The sequence below is a fragment of the Malania oleifera genome, chromosome 4, assembly GCF_029873635.1.
Source record: "Malania oleifera isolate guangnan ecotype guangnan chromosome 4, ASM2987363v1, whole genome shotgun sequence".
Classification (NCBI taxonomy): Eukaryota; Viridiplantae; Streptophyta; class Magnoliopsida; order Santalales; family Ximeniaceae; genus Malania; species Malania oleifera.
In genome coordinates, this window is record NC_080420.1 from 31,807,015 (window position 1) to 31,827,122 (window position 20,108).

At 35.8% G+C, this 20,108-nt stretch overlaps 1 protein-coding gene across 1 annotated transcript; it reads right to left on the bottom strand.

Annotated features, from left to right (window-relative positions):
* Positions 1-7,264: 7,264 nt before the first annotated feature.
* Positions 7,265-9,494, bottom strand: LOC131153073 (uncharacterized). The gene has a single exon (XM_058105108.1). The coding sequence runs from the start codon at positions 8,647-8,649 to the stop codon at positions 7,492-7,494; it is 1,158 nt and encodes a 385-aa protein (XP_057961091.1). The 5' UTR covers positions 8,650-9,494; the 3' UTR covers positions 7,265-7,491.
* Positions 9,495-20,108: the final 10,614 nt, after the last annotated feature.

Genomic DNA, 20,108 nt, shown 5'->3' on the forward strand with positions numbered 1-20,108 from the left:
AAAGGAGTGGGTTGCACCCGAATCAAATAAAACCACAGCTTTATTTAAAAGCAACATCATAGTATATGTCACCACATTCCCCGCATGCTCAGCATCCGCTGGAGTACGCAAGTACACCCTCGCTGGAGCTGTGTTTGTCTGGTGGGTTCCCCGGGAGACCTGATTACTCCCTCGATTCTGACTCAAAGAAGGCGTACCCCTCTTTGGTGCATGACAATCCCGAGCTATGTGACCTGACTGACCACAGTTGTAGCAGTTACCCCCAAACAGCTGACACTCACTGCTATGCCATCTGCAGCACCTGGTACAACGATCACCCACTTGGCTTATCTGAGAACCCTGATACTCGGTATTCTGTCAGTAACCGAAGCCCCTGTTCCTCTTCTTCCACGATCCCTAACGAGATCCAGACTGAAAACCAAAAGGTATTGGCCTCTTCTTCAGCTTCTGATCCACCTCGTCCTCTCGGATACCAGTCTCAATCACAGTGGCTTTATCCACCCAAATCGAAAACTCGTGGATTTGAAGTATACCCACTAATCTGCGGATGTCCTTCCTCAAGCCCTTCTCGAACGTCCAAGTCTTCTCATACTCATTCGAGATCAAACACGGCGCAAATCGAGATAGCTCTATATACCGAGCAGCATACCCCTACACCGTCATACTCCCCATAGTCAGCGTAGAAAACTCATCCGCCTTAGCATCACGTACAGAAGTCGGAAGTATCTGTCAAAGAAAACTTACTTGAAACGGCTCCAAGACATCTCCATAGGACAGCCCTCTGCTTCTCTAGCAGACTCACAACAGTCCACCATCGCCCGGCCTCCCCAGATAATTGGAAGGTAGTATAAAGAACTCGAACTCTTTGCCTGTCTGTGTAGTGTAGGACCTCTAAGATCCTCTCAATCTTCTTGACCCAGTCCTCTGTTATCGTCGGGTCATGTCCCCCTGGGAACATTGGAGGATGCATGCATGTGAACTACTCAATGGTGCATCCCACAGACGTAGGAGAACATTCACGTCTCCTGACACTCCGCCCGATCTCCTGTAGGATCTGTCTCGTTAGTCCTCGAGGCACAGTAGGAGACTTATCACTCGTCGTCTCCTTGGAGCCACTTCCCAGGTCATTATCCTTGGCCTCCATTCTGAAAACACAATAGAGTTCTATCAAGACTCCTACAATATGTACAGTTTACACAATTATCTAACCCTAACCATGTTAACCATCACCTGTCAGGTCCAGATCTATCTTATCACACTAACACGAAAGTCATTAATGATTTGTCGTGATTTTACTGAAATCGTCATTCCAAGAAAAACACATAACACCGCCGACGAATCCTGGTTTAGCAACAAAACATCCCTTAACCAACTCTACCCACATCCAACCTCCTATGCTCTGGTACGTACACACAGTTATGCCTAACCAAGTCTGCAAGACCTAACAACCTAGTCAGCTCTGATACCAAGCTATCACACCCCGAACCCAGTAATGGGACCCGAGGGTGAATAAGTAACCTAATCTTGTTCTTGTATCATACAAATCACCAATGACACAGTACAATGAATGAAGGTCCGTTCCCGTGGGGTTCCTAGGCACCCTATACACATTCGCATATACCACGGAAACACAGCGGAAGATAAGTCTTTCTATACATGTACAGTACCATACCAAAGTCTATACAAAGGATTCTAACTCCACAAAATACAACACAAATCCGGGTGGCAGTCCAAACCCCCAAACGACCACCCAGCATAAGCTTAGGACTTACCCAGGTACTTCCCGAAGTACACCAACACTACGCTCCAACACTAGGTAGCTAGCTCCGGTTACTCGAAGGACCTGAAAAATATGTACATACAGTAGGAGTGAGACACCTTTCAGTAAGGCAAATATAGGTTATATCAATGTGTGACATTTGAGTGTTGTCATGACATCAAACATACACAATTAAATGCAGTTCCAGTACTTTCACAAAACAGTGCATACATGCACACACACATGATCAAGTAACCCGGTGTCGTCATACCCTTTGGCCCGAAGCTGGCCTGCAATACCCAGTGTCAACCTGTAGCCGGCCTGCGATACACGGTATCTTCGGCACATGGAGAACCCTAGGCTCCCATGGCATCATACCGGTACAAACTGGCGAATCCACACCCTTCGGTGATCAGCCAGTAAGGCTCACGCTCTCAAATATAGAGTTGGACACTCTTGCCAAACATGGCAGGAGATAAACACACGCCCTCGAATATAGAGTCGAACACTCTTTCAGTACCTGGAACAACTTAGAACCTTGTTCCTATTGCATTTCATCAAAACAAAACCATGCATGCTCATATAACCAAACAAACTACACCCATTTGGTAATCTATAAATCATGATTTTCCAAGCATATACCGTTTAATAAAGTTAAGGCACGACCATCCCTAACACAATACATAACACAGTATACCAAAGGTTTCCCAACAAAACTAGGGATTACAGCCCAGTACCCCTTTTCCCAAAAATTGTTACATGAAAAACCTACAGTTTTACTCGTTAGATTTTTACAAATGAGTAACCAAAACACACATAGGACTATGAACCACAGTTCTACCAAGTCCGATTTCAAAAATAATTGACATAAATTGAATCCACTTACCTTTTCCCGAATGAAAAATCCTGAACTCCAAGGCCCCTAACCTGTGAACCAAATTCCAAAACCTACAACCCATACTACAAAACTCGCTTACAACTCTGTTACCTACAAGACTACAGAATCAGAACTGAAAACCAAACCTTACCTTTTTTTTAGGCCAAAACCCGAGAATGCCTGAAACGAAAATCCAATCCGTAGAACTTGTAGAGAATCCTTCCTTGATCCTCGTGGTAATGTCAGATCTACAATTCCCACTACATATGGCAAAGAAATCTAGAGAGATAGAGAGTAGGTTGAGTTTCTAGAGAGATAGAGAGAGAATTTGAATTTTCTTAGTTGAGAAGTAATGAAAATATATATTTATAACCCTTTGACCCAGCTACTCCTCGTCGACGAGACTCTACACTTCGTCGTCAAGAACTATAAAGACTTCGTCGACGAACTCTGGCTTCGTCGACGAAGCTTACTTAATTACCAATTTACCTTTTTCTTAATTAATTAATTCCTTATATCACAGTTCGAGTTCTTACATTTGCTACTTTAGTTTCCAAACTATAGGCATCTTCCAAATGACCTATCAGACTTATCAATGCCTGATATGAAATTGTTCTTATTATAGCCATATAATTTCTCTTAGTGTTATGCAAATTTAAATCTCCATTTTCAGAGGTTGATTTAACTTGGGAAAAAAATTAAATGTATTAATGGAGAACTTTTACTACTGCTTTGCAAAAACTTAAATCTTGGGTGCAAACTGCAGAACTTTTAAACTGCCATAACAAGAAGAGTCACCAACAAAGATGATGACTTCTATGTTGTTAAAAAGCCATATTGCTTCTTTTATCCTATGCCCTTCTCTTTATAGTCTTTAAATTTAGAGACTCATATTTGACCAATATTTTTACACTTCTATTTTTGTATTCAGTTTTGTGCATAGAGACAAGCTTTATGTTTAATTGTATGAATGTAACCCCTAATTTAGACGATGCAATGTATTTCTAATTCAATAAATTTTAATTTTTAATTTAGTTTTATTTGTATAAACATAATTATTGCATATTTTTTTTATTGCTTTGTACAAGTTATTTGGTATATGTGCATACTTTTTAAAGCATATACAACCCAAGTTAACATACTATAATTATATACTATTTTGTTGTACATTAATCATATGTTGAAATATAGTAATGTGCAAAATTTTTAATTAAAAATATTAATTGAAAATTATTAACAAATAATATTAACATAATTTAATAATTATATATTACAATATATTAATTACATATTGAAATATAATAATGTATTCACTTGATAACAACATATTTTTAATACTTATAATATAAGTGACTATCCTAATTACATGTTCATTTACTTGTTCACATGAACAATATCCTTTGGTCCAAGTAGCAAAAAAATTTGTCCATGTATCTCATTCATGGAAGTTATTAATTTAGGTAGGTCAAAATCGACCCAAATAAAAAATTGAGTCTTTCAAACTCTTGATCTTATCATGAATTTCCTAAAAGATTTTTCTAATTTAAGCTAGGTCATCTTGAGTTCTCGAAGAGAATTATTAATTAAAATAGTATTATTTTGAAAAAACTCATTTTTGGTGGGTTAGAGAATGAACAAATCATATTGCAAAACTCAAAATGAAGACAAAATAAATTATGTTTCCCAAAATGTGCTTACTAGGCATTGCATTAAAATCTAAAGGAACATGGTTTTGTTGGCTTCTATGTAATTTATTTTTATATTTTATTTTTATCTGTTTCCCTAACTTAGTTGAACTTATTTTCTATGTGTCTAACAATGACTCATTACCAAAATATGACTTATTGCAAGTTATGAGAATAAAATATCTTCTAACCAATATTTTGACTTAAAACTCAAAAATTATTAGAATATTGACTAAACAGTCACAAAAAAATAAATTCAATTCATACAACATTTACGTCGTTTTTAATTTGTGAAATGAATATACTTAATAACAAAATAAAATAAATATTTAAATAAAAATAATCTCCAAATCAAGTGATAAAAAAAAAATAAAATGTATGTGAGCAGTTATGATATTTAAATTTTGCTAATAAAATTTTGTGAACACGACAATTATATTGCACAGGCACAGAATATGAAAAAAAAAATGCAAAAATGCAAAAAAATGAAAACTAACCTTTGGATTTTCCGAAAGCAACTATGAACCCAGATGAAACAAATCAAACTCAATACCGCAAATTCGAACTCAATAAAACCAATCAATCTCAATGAAATAAAGTAAATAAAAAATACGTACCCCATTTTCTCATTTAAATAACTTTCCTCACCTAGCCGTTCGAACGGTCACCTGCAATCCACTCCTGAACGGTCAACTGTTCACCGAACGGTAACCTGCTTTACTCCTGCCGTCCTTAGCTTGTCGTCCTCCTCTCTGCGCTAACAAATGGTCATCTGCGTGAAATGAATGGGGAAAGACCAGATGAAGCAAATCTCGTCGGATGGACCTGCGAGATTTTCCACGTGTCATATGCTGTGCCATTTTCCAAGAAAATCTTGCAGGACCATCCTGCGAGATTTTGCCACGCGTCACTAGCATACTGGGTGTCTTTTTTAAATCTCGCAGGGCAAAGCCACGAGATTTTCTTGACAGGACTTTCATTTTCCTGACGCGTGTTGAATCTCGTAACTTGGTGTTGCGAGATTACGTGAGCATCAGATTAAGAAATTTTTTTCAAATAGAGTATTATTTAATATTTTATTTTAATTTAATAATAAAATGGGAAAAAACTCTTCTTGTTCATATACTTGTGAATTGATTGGGAAGTTGCTATTATTGATTATCATAGGTTAATAAAATCCTTCAATTGGTATATAAGCAAGTTTCGCCAATCATCATGGTTATGGGCACCACTGGAACTCAAAATTTTAGCAAAAAGTTCAAAATATATTTTGGAAATTGAAATTAGGAAGAAATCTTAGAAAATTGCATTGAAAATTATTGTCATCCTATTCCATGCTATTTCATGCACAAGCTTTTACACAAATAATTTTTTTCAAGATTAATATATTCTTATATAATTTTTATTACATTCTCACCTACTTTCTTTTTGTTCTCACATTTCACAAATCAAGTGTGACGGTTACTCTACTTGTTTTCCTCTTGTTCATTCATTCTCGAATTCAAGGATTAACAGAGTCAATTTTGAAAATGATGCAAAGCAATTTTGGAAAGAGGCCAAAGCAAAGGCAAAAGGGTCTTCCTCTCTTCATGCCATAAGCCCACAGGCTTCAAATTTGAAGCTAATCAAGCATCATGTGGGCATATTTCAAACTGGCAGGGTCCTGTGGACTTTTACACAGCATGACTAGCTTGTTTATGTGTCCCCTAATCAATAATTAATCCTTGGTCTGGCATTATGATCCAAGCTGAGGCCCTACCGAACAGAAAGCATGCATGCCTCTCCACATGAATCCCTTGCTGTTCAAAACATTGTCATGCTTCTCGAGAACAAATCCTCAACAGCAAATACTGGAACAGGGGGATATTCAACAGGCAGCATCATTATTGCTGGTAATGCTGTTTACTAAGTCCAATACAATGGTGAGTATCTCCTAAGCAAAAACTTACCAAATAGAGGCTGCTGGGTGACGCTAACCATTGTTAGATGGACCAAATACCTACAGAAATACAACTCAAGACAGCTTTCCTTTCCTTTCCCAGGTTGAATCAGAAAGAATTAGGTCCTTATAGTCCTCCCATTAGACCCTTTCATCCGATAAAAATACATCAAACAGTGGGGTATATGATAGGGCTCACATAAAATCTAATGAGACTCACTGTTTGATATATTTTCTTTGGATGAAAGGACCACGTTAGTCCAATCTTGTCTACACCCGCCTCAGGCCCTACTAATTTAAAGGATATCACTACCTTTGCTCACTTCTCCTTATGACACCGTTACAACCATCTCCTATGAAGTTCTTAATCAAGTTCATTATCTTTTCCTTCTTGGGTTCCTAGAGAATGTTGGTGAAGTTTAAGTCCTTAGTGAGGTGATAAAGGGTATAAGATGGAAGATATGCTCGTCTCAAGTTAAGAAAATTAAATCTCAACATTGACCAGGACTAGATAAGGAGTTTCTTCTCGAGGCCACGAGAATAATAGGCTTTTTAAAGGATAATTGTACAGGTCCACTTTTAATGGGACTCAGTATTTAGAACAATTTCATTAGACGACCATGCTGATCCTGTGAGAGAACCTGATTTTTCCAACAATTCCAATGACAAATATCCCCTCAAATACCAGTTTGATCCATAAAATTTCAAACCATGAACCAAGATAAAGACTTCCAAGTAAATATCTTGGATTCAAAGCTCTCTTGTAAAGGCCAAAACGCTACCATCAACATAGGCCTAACATCAACTTCTTAAGCAAGCATAAATTTCAAAAAATAGTCATCTCATAACTCTCTTCTCATCTATTCTAAGAAAAAAAATCCCAAAGTCTAACTATCCCAATTCAGCTGATTCTGGAAGAACAGAGGAGAATCCAGGCTCTTCCCAATCACCCATTTGGGTTGCATTTTCCAACCAAAAAGAAAATAATATTAATAAAACAAATACCCAAACAATCTCTAATCTTAGGACCCTTAACATTCACTAATCAGATTTAAGTACATACAGATGCAGAAAAGACCGAAGAGTAACTGAGTTAATCAAGTAACACTGGCATACACAAACTACACCACCGCAGTAGTTCAAATTTAAGCACTACTAACTCATACTTCCCTCTGTTTTTGCTACTCGACAAATCAAACATCCCTCCAATCCCTGAATCTCATCCTCTACCTCAAACCTTCACGCTCCGATCTTCATCCTTTTTCCTTGAGCTTCCCCAATTCGGGTGGTGCCGGAAAATCCATCGCCACACTTTCACGCTTTTCCTGCTCTTTCTGATACCCCTGTCGTTCACCGTAATCCTGCAGGATCCCCCTCCCGTGAAAATCTCATCTCCGGCGAACCCGCCGGAGGAACCGCCTAGCTCCGGATCCAGAAGCTCACCGCCCCGATTGCCCGGAAAACCAGATGACGAGGTGGAGACGACGCCCATCTTGAAAGCAGAGAGCCCTGGTTTTGCTTCCGAGGAGAAATCGAACTTCAAATCGATGAATCCCGAGTCGGCGCCGGTGAAATCGCTTTCTCTAAGCGAGAAAACTCTTCTGTTTGCGCCGTTGAAACCAGGTCCGACCCCCAATCCGCCATTTCCACCACTCTTCAAACCTTTGTAATCAAACCCAATTTCCGATTTCGCAGCATCGTTTTTCCTTTCGCTGTCGAAACCGCTTCTTCTTGGCTCGGCGTCGCTTGAATCCAGAAACAGACCGCCATTGACGCCGGAGCTCCTAGCACCGGAAGCATTCATATCACCACCTTCATCTGGGTCGTTCAAACAGCCACCCCTGAAACTGCAGAGAGACCTCGATCTCGAAACACCCATGTAATCTACGCCGCAAGACTCGCTTTTATCATCGAATTCTCCGACGCTCTTCTCCGAACTGTCGACACCCTTTTCTCTTTTCTTCCCAAAGATCTTTCCAATTCCCCAAAACCCACTTTTCTTCACATCGACACAGCTGCTGCTGCTTCTCCTGAGGAGAATTACTTCTTCCGATTTGTCTTCGCTCTTGGGCTTCGAGCTCGATTGGGGCGTAACGATGTCGCTCTTTTCGTTCTCGATCAGGAACGAGATTCGCCCAACGCTTCCCACCTCGACGGTGCAGGAATTGCGGTTAGAAGAGATCTCGGAGCAGGAGCAGGAAGAGAGCCTCTGTTCGCCGCAGTCGGAACAGACCAGTTTGATCAATCGATCTTTGAGACAGTAAGCGCATATCCCTACGGAAGAGGAAGATGGGTGTTTTCTGCAGGGAAGATCTGACGATGATGAGTAATAGTTGTCTGAAAGGCCATTGCCATTGTATGTCTCCACAGCTTTGCCTCTGTCTCTCATGGCTTCCCCCTGTTTACTGCTAAACTAGGAAGTGAAAATTAACAGGGAGTAATCAAAAAACGATTGCAGAGACTGGGCCAAATTTGGAATTTGGAATTTGTAAATTTGATTAGATGGGCTTGCCACGAATTGAGAGAGAAAGGGGAGGAGGAAGGAGAACTATTAATTTAAAATATTGATGTCAGTCACTGGGATGGTTGAGGGTGAAGGAAGAAATGGACGTTGAGATGGAAAAAAGGCTTGTAAATATGATGAGAGAGCGAGAGAGAGAGTGGAAAGGAAAGGCAGGATTTTTGAAATTCAAGAATGGTAGAATCGTACAATACCAATACCATGACTTTTTTCTGTGGGAGCGTACAGGAAGAGGCAGAGAGCGAGAAAGGGAAGAGTCATCTTTACGTTTTCTTTCGGAAAGACAGTGCAGCTGTGCCCTGCTTCACTGTCGAGAGGAAGAGTGCGATGGAAAAGAACTAAAAACTAAAAAGCCACTCTGCCCTCTCCCTGCTTTGGTATCGGCTCAGGAGGCATTATTGATTGTGCCTGCTTGGATGCAAAGAAAAAAAAAATAAAAAGAAGAAAATAAAGAACACGTAACAGAGGAAAATAAGAAAGAAAATTGAGTGAAAAAACAGAGGCTTTCAAGTGCATCACCAACTTCCCTCACTCATTTCTCATTCATTCCCACACTGCATGCCCTGTTCCTATCATCCACCTCCCCACTCACCACAGTGCCCTACTCTACTCTGCCCAAAAGTCAGATCTTCTGGTCTCCATCTTTTCCATCTGTCACCCATCCCCCTCATCCCCACCTTTCCAAGATCTTCAGTCTCTCTCTCTCTCCCCCCTCCCCCCACCCTCTCTGACTTTTTTAGGGTACATGTCCTTTTTTCCATGGCCATTACTTAATTTCTTCTTTTGCCTTCTGGATTGTGTAACGTAGGCACAAGCAACCAAAGCAGCGTAGGAAGTAGGGAGTAGGGACACTGCCCTTGTCTTGGTGCAAGATCTGGTATCCCTTTCCTACAGATATGGGGCACGTGTCCAAACCATGTAGGTTGAAGGGCCACCGCGGCCCCACCATGTGCCCCTTTGCGCCTCCCAAAACCTACGTGCTCACTCAATATTCACAGCCAAGTAAGCCAACCAGAAGGCTGGTGATCCAGTGCAGCAGCCCTAGCTGAAGCAAATTAAGGTCGCAGGCCGAACATGATGCCTAGAGAGTGGAAAGTAGAAACAGAGTGAGCTTCAGACCCTGCGTTGGCCACCTGTTGATGTACACATGTAGAGCGTAGCCCAGGTCGTTGACACTTGCACGCGTGCGTGCAGCTCCTTGGGGCTTGTTTGCCTGGCCATAAAAAAAATAGATTATTAATTAGGGCTGCGTCTAAAAACAAAATTTAGTATCTAATAGGGATATTTTTAATATATAAATATATCCTAAGTTTGTTTGGCTTTAGGTTATAAATAATGTACATGCGTATTATTTTACCCAAAATTATGTTACGAGGCTAGGCATGTTGTTGTCGTTGTCCCTTATGTGGGGCCATCCATGATGTGGGCCCAAAAATTAACTCTTTTTCCTTTTATTTTTTTTCTTTTTATTGTCTTTCTTCGTCTTAAAATTTTAATAAAAATGAAACAGTTAAAATCAAAGTTTAAACTTTTATTAGAAAGAAAAATTAGTGAGTGAGTGACAGAGAATAAAAAATTATTACCTAATTACGTGTTTTTGGTAAAAATATATGCAATCATTAATATTTGATGATAGCTTTAGGGCAATTGGACGCTAGGAATATTTTTAAAATTTATTTATATTATCTATTATACTGTTAAATCAAACTTTTTTTAAAAAAATTTGGATGATGAATTAATATTTATTATACTTTATATTAGAATGTTTGTCGCTCAATAAAAATAAAATATCTATAAATGGGTTCTCACGGGGTGCATGAAAATTTACTTGCGCATTCTTTAAGTTGACATTTTATGCATCAATCGTACAAAATTATTAGTTGTAGTGAATCTAACAAACTCCGATATAAGAATTTTTTTTTGTATAATTTTTATTTAAATTGAGAATAATAATTAGTGAACACTTTGTAAGAATTTCTTAAAATCGGAAGTAAATTTGTAAAATTCATAGTCAATTATTTTTCCCAAATAATTCCTGTGAATAAATGACATGTGGATCTATACAAAATAGCTTAAGGCACATATGTGTGCATTAATTGCTACAAAAGTGACTCTTGTTAATTGTGAAAAAAAAAAAATGAAGATGAAAAGTGTAACATCCTCATAATTCTTACCATTTTTATTTATTTTTATCTGTGTATCTACATCCATACCTAAGCAGTAGAATACAAATCCTATAACCATTTATATATATATATACTATATAATACTAGAATCCAGTATATACAAGCTATAACCATACAAAATAAAACCCTCCAGCATCATCTACCTCAAAAATACAAATTTCTGTCATAACTCATCCTACAAATAGGGTAATTAAGTAAACTTCCTATTCACGAGCCTAATTTGCTCGCCTAACTGTCTCACCTAAAAAATAATAAAGTAATGGGGTGAGTCGACGCTCAGTAAGTGAAAATATACTATTACTAGTGTGTGGCGACCGAGTCATAAAATTATAATAATAGTATTTAAAAACTGCAAAATCTGGCAATTCTGTACAACACATGTACAATAACTTAAAACATTTGTATCCTTTAAATTTTCTATTATTTATAGTGCTACATCATACTATATACAATAAAAGCTGTAAAACTGTATACATATACATAACTGTGTACTTTTCTTGAGACTTTGTATGTCATGATTTGACCTCTAATGATAGGGTTGTGCAGCCCGTAGGCGGGACTTAACCTGGTCGGCCCTCCAGGTAAGTCACTATACTCTATATTACTCCAGCCCGGTCAAACTGTATACACTCCTAAGCTCGGGACTGGCTGCTACCTAATCAAATCGGCCCCCTCAACCCAACGAATTGGGGAGCTACATACTCTCCGAATACGGCTAACGGTACCCACACACTATTTGAGATATGTGGTTGCACTCTATCTATATCTAGCAACGGTACCGTGCTCTGTATTCTATATTTGTACTGTATCTGTCTGTAATCTTTCCACAGGGATCTGATACTATATATATACATACTATACTCTTTATACTGTTTTCATTATATTTCCAAAATAACCATAACACTATATTGTTGTACTGTAAATACTGTAACATCTTGATGCTATAACTGTGTAATCTGTCTGTACTTTCTTTCTATATAATCTGTCCGTACTTCCTTTTTGTATAATCTAAGTGTTATGACATTTAGGAAAACATAACTTTCTATATACACTGTATATACTGTTCTAAATAAATATCTGTATACTGATATATATATATATATATATATATATATATATATATAACTGTCTATATAGTCATCTGAAATAAACTGTACATATATGCGAATTATGTCTATATAAAATTTGCAATTATCTCACTGTGTCTATATAACTTGAAATACTGAAAAACTTCATAAAAAATTCCATATCAATATCATATACTCAGGCCACACACATGCTTTAAAAATTCATATCCTGTATAATATCTGGTATACATGCATACATATATAAAATTTCTAGTAAAGAGTAAATTTCCTAACATAGCATATTTCCCTTACCTTAACTCTAAAAAGCCCCTATAAAATTCTGGCTCTATACCCGCAAGGTTCCTTGCTCAACATCTTGAAAATAAAATCCCCCAAAACAAAATATCAGTATTTTCTTACCTATATCATTTCTCATAACTACAAGGAAGACATAATCTTAACAAAATACCTTACCTTGGATTTGGGATGAATTTCAAATCAACTTTCCTCATGATCTGCTCCGGCAGACTTGCATAAAACTTCGCTAGGAGCGTCGTGGTGACCTCGAATCTTCAATATGGCGAGAAATGGGGCCAAGATCGAAGAGAGAAGGGGAGGGAGTCATAGAAGAGAGAGAAAGTAGGATTTTGCGCTGAAATTTGATAAAAAAATCTGAGTTTTAGTTATTTATAGGACTAGATTCGTCGACAAGACACGTCATCTTGTCAACGAGTCCTTCAATAATTTTGTCGACGAACTTCCTCCCTTGTCGATGAATTTCAGACTATCCCAAAAACCCTTCTCAATATCTTCTCATCAACGAAACTTGTCTTTGTCGACAAGGTCCCCTTATGCGCTTGTCGACGAATTCCCTGTGTTCGTCGACGAAGCCCTGTGTAAGAATCTCAGGTTGTTACAAAAAAGTGATTCTTGAGACTTATTTTTTCTCTTTTGATGAATATTGTAATGTAAAATTATATATTGAAGAAAATAACCTTTCAATAAAATAGTGTCACCAATGCAGCCTATGATTTTCATTACCAAAGCCTAAATGGAAAATGAGAAAGTCGACAACACTAGCATAATCTAAGGACAATTTCTCAACTCTCACACATTCCTCCGCGTTAAGACGCCACTCATTATATGATGTTTCCTATTACAGGTCTCTTGGGCTTTAAGGTGAGGTACACTGTTTGTGAAGCATTAAAAGATTAACAATATTCTATGCAAATGAGAGCCAATTTAAGTATTGGAGAATTACTATGAAGGTATCCTCAAACTTTTAAAAGATTTTTCTCTTGTATGATGCAAGTAAGGGAGGACCAAATGGTTACTGAATTTGACTATTGATGAAATTAATTTTTATGTCAACATATGGGCATCATCCATGGAATAGATCCACTTCCCAAAAATATCATAGGTTACACCTTGCTGCAAGCCCCAAATGTATGAAATCTTGGCAAAAGCTTCCAAGAGTTACAAACCTATAATTGGAGAAAAGGGCATAGAAGCCAAAAAAACTCCAATTGCATAAAGTCTTGAACAAATTTTCCCAAAGATTATGCTAGTGTGAGAGCAAGATATTGAGGATAAGGTGAAAATGTTCAAGAGTTAACCAGCTTTAAATAAGAAATGGCATAAAGCACATAAGAAACTTTCAATTACATAAAAGAGTACAAATTCTCAAAAACAATAGGTACAAAATGTAAAAAGAACACGAAACTCAAAAAAAGCCCCAACTGAATAAAAACTTGGACAAAAAATTCTCAAAGGCTATGAGCAGAAAACGTGAAAAGAACATAGAGCAAAAAAAAGTTCAATTGCATAAATGCTTGGGCAAAATTTTTTGGGAGGCTACAAGGCCAAAATGGGAGAAGTGAATAGAACTAGTAAAATTCTAATTGCATAAAGTCTTTGACAAAAAATTCTGAGAGCTAAGAGTTTGGAAAAGGAAAAGGGGAAAAAACTACTTCCTTCTTCAAAGGCAAAAAAATCATCTTGCCACCATAGAGTGGGGGTTCCTTGATATAGGGAAAATAACCTTCTAATAAAATAGTGCCACCATAATAGCCTAGGATCTCCATAACTAAATAAAAAATGAAGATTGGGAAAGTGGGTGACACTCCCATTGTTGGGAATAAGGAACAAATTTCCGAAACCTGTGAGAAACAAAATAGAGGAAAAATAACACCAAAGAAAATCAATCTCACGCACAAGACAATATTTACGTGGTTCGGTAATTTTGCCTATGTCCACGGAGTTGTAGGGATTCCAATATTATCAGAAAGAAAACATAAAGAGTGCGATGATACAATGCTCTCCCTTTCACTCTCTCGCAGGTACAACAACGCCAACCCTAATCACTCGAAAGCAATCCCTTTTATATGTTGCGCTTAGGGTTCTGTTCCGAATGGGATCCAAAAATTTTTCCCAGGGGCGTTGCCCCCAGACCCCCACAAGTACGATTTGTACCGCTTAGTCCGTGAGCACTGCGACTTGGGCCGATAGAAATCTCTAATTAAATAGGAGTCGGGTCGGCACCCAAATTAAAACACAACGAGGTTCCACAAAAGCCCAACACCCATAATCCAACCCTATGTTTAGAGAGGTTTTGAATTTAAAATTATATTAAATTTGAATAAAATGATGTATAAAATTGTATTGAAATTTAGGCAAATCTATCCAAATTTAAATCCATTATCTAAAATCCATACTCCCAAACACTACATAAGGGTAGTATTTTCTCCATAACTCTAATACACCCCATCACATCAAGGAACTAGCATAGTTATTTATTTATTTAAAGTCCTCTTAAGCTATAAGGTAAGAGACTCTCATTTTTGAAGCACTTAAGGACTCATTATATTTTATGTAAATTAGGGTTAATTTAAGCCTTAAAGAAGTCTCCAAGAGGTCACTTTAGGCTTCCTAAAATTTTTTCTCTTTTATGATTGCAAGGGTATCAAATAGTTGTCAATTGACTATAGATTTAAGGATCATAGTTCAACTAAGATTAATTTTGCATCAACAGCATCACCGTGTGAAAACAATCTCTTTAAAAAAAATATAAGGTAAGGTTGCATACTTTACATCTATTATATGATGAACGGGAAAGAGGAAACTCAAAGCCCCAGCTCCTGAACAAGCTTATGACAAAGGAGTGATAGAAATGGTGTCAAGGGAACGGGTATGTAACATATTATGTTTGCGTCTTCCCTCCTACATATGCAAGAGTTTTGTGCATCAAACTGCCTTTATTTTTAGTATCCTTAAGTCCCCCTGTTAAGCATAACTATAAACTATTATTTGTATTTAAGTTTACATTTTATAGTGATTGAGTAAACTTATCTCATACTTAAAGTTTATTAATAGACCAAAAAGGAGCATGTTTTATTTTCTTGTATAGATGAAGTCATTTAAAAAAAAAATTTTTTATTGGAAGGAATTGAACACTAGTTTCTCCAATCGAAAGTTAGAAGGTGAACCACTAGCTCAATAGTTAGGTTCAAGAGTCAAGTTAGTTAAAGTAAACTGAATGCACTTATTTTTTACTTTAATTGATTTTAACATCATTTAAGCCTTTAATTTCTTCAAGGTCTTTAGTGAATAAAAAAATATTTTTTTTCTTACAAACAAATTAATGATTATATGGGTAAAAATGAATTTAGTTAAATGGATTGATTAAATTTTAATGTATCTAGAAGTTCATCCTCAAGTGGACCAATCTTATAGAGATGCGAGTAGAAAATATGTAAATTACTACATCTAGTGAGATATTGTGTAATTAATCTCGTAAGCATGAATTTTAATCAATTGAAGGTTCTTGAGACTTAATTAAATTAATTATAGTATTCAATCTTGAGAAGAGCTTCGAGATGAGATTAGGTGGGTTGATATTTGACGATTTCTCTCTTTTATTATTAGTCAAGATCAATTTTGAATTGAGTGACTAATGTAATGGTAATTTAATGCTCAAAATTTGTTGTTGCAATTGTTTCTTAGTTTTGTAAATAAGAACAAAAGTTATTCAAGGGTTTTATGCATCAAATATTAAATTAGAATGTTAAGAATATAGCACCGAGCCTACATATGGTTTATCACTGACTTTCAAAATGGGAGATATTAAATTTTGACTCATACTCAGAGAAGTTATCCACTTGAAATGTGTTACAAATGGAAAATGCATAAAACCTTCTTGTTTACTTAAACTATGTTCTACGGGGGTGCATTTGGCCCTCATGAGGTACAGTACAATAAGTGTGAGTTAAAGTGCAATGTAACTATATTATTATATGCGGGTAATTTGGGATTTTCATATGAGACTATATATACATATTGTCGTTAGCTGAAGGCTAAAATCTTAGGTAGTTCATTTGATAGTGAAAAAATTGTGCAGGGACTCTGTGGACATAGACACATTGTCAAACCACGTAAATTTGTATTTTTTTTATCCTTTTAATTTTTTATATTTCTATATATTTGTTATGTGTGTGTGCACATATAACCTTGGGGTAACTTTTCAACAGGAAACTAGGGATGGATTCTTCTAGAGAGGAGGACTCCTTTGAGTTATTGGGAAGAATTGGGATTGGAGTTTGAGAGGGGAGGTGTTCTAGAGGGCAATTGAGCATCATTGCCACTATAAGACACTAAAAAAAGAATGCAGTTTGAATTTGCAAATATTGTTTCAATGTAGTAAATATGTACAAGAATATTTACATATACCACAAAATAGTAATACTAAATTATTGATGAAATGCCATGAAATAGTGATAGTAACAACTATTTTAGGCCAAACAATAAGGTCATGTTTGGTTCGCATAATAGTTATTCTTAAGAATAAGATGGAATACAATTAGAAATTTAGAAACAGAAAAAATAGTTATTTTTTATATATTCCTTTTTATCTTTTTTCATCTAGCATGTTATAATAGAGGAATGAATATTCACATAGTGAAATTCGGGAATAGTTATTTATTTATTTATTACATAAGAACCCCAACCACCAACAAGCCCTTCGGACTTCCTGGTGCGGCACTAAACCTACGGATCAGCGTCCTCCCCCTATGTCTCGCTGATCAGGTAAAATCCGGAATGTGAACATGGCTTCCGTGCATCAGTTGGACGTTCGACCAACCCAACCCCTAAGACACATCTCTATTACCATTCACAGTCTCCGCTGGCTCACAAAGAACTCTCACTATCTACGGTCTCCGTTGGCTCACAGAACAAACTCTTACCATCCACAGTCCCAACTGGCTCACATAATAAATTCTCACCATCCACAGGTACCACTTGCTCCGTGAGTAAATTCTCACCATCCACAATATAATATTTTATATAACTAGCCAAATATGATCTAAATTTTTAAAACCTAAGTTCTCAAACAGTGAACTCATCATGTTCCTATGGACAAGTTAGTCATATTCTACTTTCAATTTTTTGTGATTTTAATTAATAGGATACCATAAACCTTTTTAATAAAGTGTAAGAAGCTGACTCAATATTTAGTACGTTGCAATGGGATTCAAATTATACAGTGGATATATAAAATTATAGAGACCAACTCCATTCTATTTTTGCCTATGAATAAATTATTAAAGATTTTCTCCTTTCAAAAAAAGATAGTAATAACATATGAATTCAGGCTTATAAAAATTTGAATAATAAGAATTAAATTTAGAGTAAAAAATATTAGTCTCTCCTGAAATTTGACCAAAAAAAAAAAAAAATAGTGACTTCATCTAAAATTTCATCTTATAGACCTCTCTTAGGGTTTCAAGAATTCTAAAACCTATCTTCAGATTTGTGTAAAACATAACAAGCCTTTTGAGGGGAGGTTTTTGTCTTTTTAACAAATTTCAAAAAAAATATGTGACATTTTTGAAATTTTAGAAAAGATTAAGACAGTTTTTAAAATCTCAAGAAAGTGTTTTGTCTTTTATCAAACCTCGGAAGAGGTTTTTACTCTTAAATTTATCTCCTAATAATATACATAGTTTTCACCGAGCGTCTATGATATCCATCTACTACTATTAAATTTATATTGGAAATGTAAATTATAATAGTCATTAAAAATTACTTGAAATGATTGATTTAATTTAACTTAAGCTTGTCTTAAACTTATAGATACAGATTTGATGGTCATAATTATGAAAATAATCAACCTTTGGCAATTTTTTATTTATTTTTATATTCCATTCATTTTCAAAGAGCTGTGGGGACATATATTAAAAAATAAAATATATTCTTCAGGTGGCCACAAGAAAATGTGCATATTCTAACCTAGCATTTTATAGCAAATCACATAATATAATTATACAACATAAGACAAAAATTTGAAAATGTATAGAAAATAACAAAATGGTTTTCCCGCAGGAATTGGAGTTATGGATTTTCAACTCATCGGGGGTACGGGGTTATGCTTCTTGTGGTAGCATGCTATTGGGAGATGGTCCCATTTAAGGGGTTAAAAGTTATTTTCTATAATTTTATTTAGATTAAAAATGTTAATTAATAGAGTTTGGTGTACGGTTCAAGTGTCATTGGAATTGCGAGTACTCTCAGAATTTATAAGCAGTTATTTTGTCTCGGGGGCATTTTTTTTTACCTGAATACATATGAACCACTTAGTAAGTTGATTAAATATCATAGCATTGATGGCAGATGTGAATTTTCTTAAAATTCCTCTGATAGAATTAGACATCAAAACATTTCTAATTAAAATTCAAAGGTACATATCTTTTCTAATTTTATTTTTTTATTTTTATAAAAAACGGAAAAAATAGAAACCACACAACTCAAGAGACTGAAATTAAAGAATGAATTTTATTTTTGTACAATAATAAATCATATTATTTTTATTTATAATTATCAATTAAATATATGAAAAGAAAATATTATTCATGTTAAATTAAAAACTATAACTAATGTAATTGTTCATTAATTTTATCAAATACTTACAGCTAAAATAATTATTTTGCCCCGTGTTGGTTTGAATAACGTATTGATTTGATTTAAATTGTATAATTAGTGTATTATTTTGTAACATAAAATTGATTGCATACATAATTGATAATAGATGTAACGATTTTTTTTTTAATTTCAAAATAAATTTTGTAAAACCATTCTAGCCGTTGATTATTTATTGTTTTCGAGGTTCTTGATTATGTATATATAAATTTCAACTGATTAATTTAATTCTAAAAATTTATTAATCATTAAATTGCGTAATTAAATTATGACTTAAATGAAAATTAAAAGGTCAAAAAGAAAATTTGCTCTGTTCTGGTGGGGGGGAGGCACGCGCCATGCACGCGCGATCGCTGGCATCATTTGCAGCATATAATAATATTGTTTAAAGACTTTAAGGAATATTATGACTGATTTAATTAATGTCAAAAGCAGAGCGGCAATCATTATGTCCTACTGCTCCTTTCCGCTAGACTAAATATTTTTTTTGTTCAGTTGTCCTTCTTGTTTTTAATGTTTCTGTTTTTGTTTTTTGTGTTTTTAGAAATTGTTTTTGCTTTGAGTGTTTGACCAGGCAAGATTATTATTTAATTATTACTGAGGAATACGCAATGATGCCCCACAAAACAGGGCATGCTTTGGGAGAACTCGTGGGCCCTAAGGATATCATATGGCCCATTTCTCCCACTTGTGGCCCGCGTGATTCGGCCTACCCGCAAATGTGTCCTTAAAGCTGCTTTCTGCTTTTCTTTTTTCTTTAAAATATATATCATATATACACACCTCTTTTAATGGAGAATTATAAAGGAGAAATTCCTATCTAAATTCGTGTATTCCGTTCTTAATTGTTTGTTTAAAATTAAATAGTTAGCGAGATCGAAGCTTGTTTGTCACGTGTTGTTTAAGCAAAAGGGATAGAGATATGTCAAGGGATCAGTTCTTCATATAATCTTTCTTCTCAATAAGGGGAGCTCCAAAACGATACTTTTGGAGATGTGGTTGGTCCTTGGGGGGAACTTTCGAAGGAAAGTCTATATATTTTTGTCTAAGTGTATTGTGAGATAAGAGAGATCATTTTTAATAAGTGTATTGTGTTACTTTA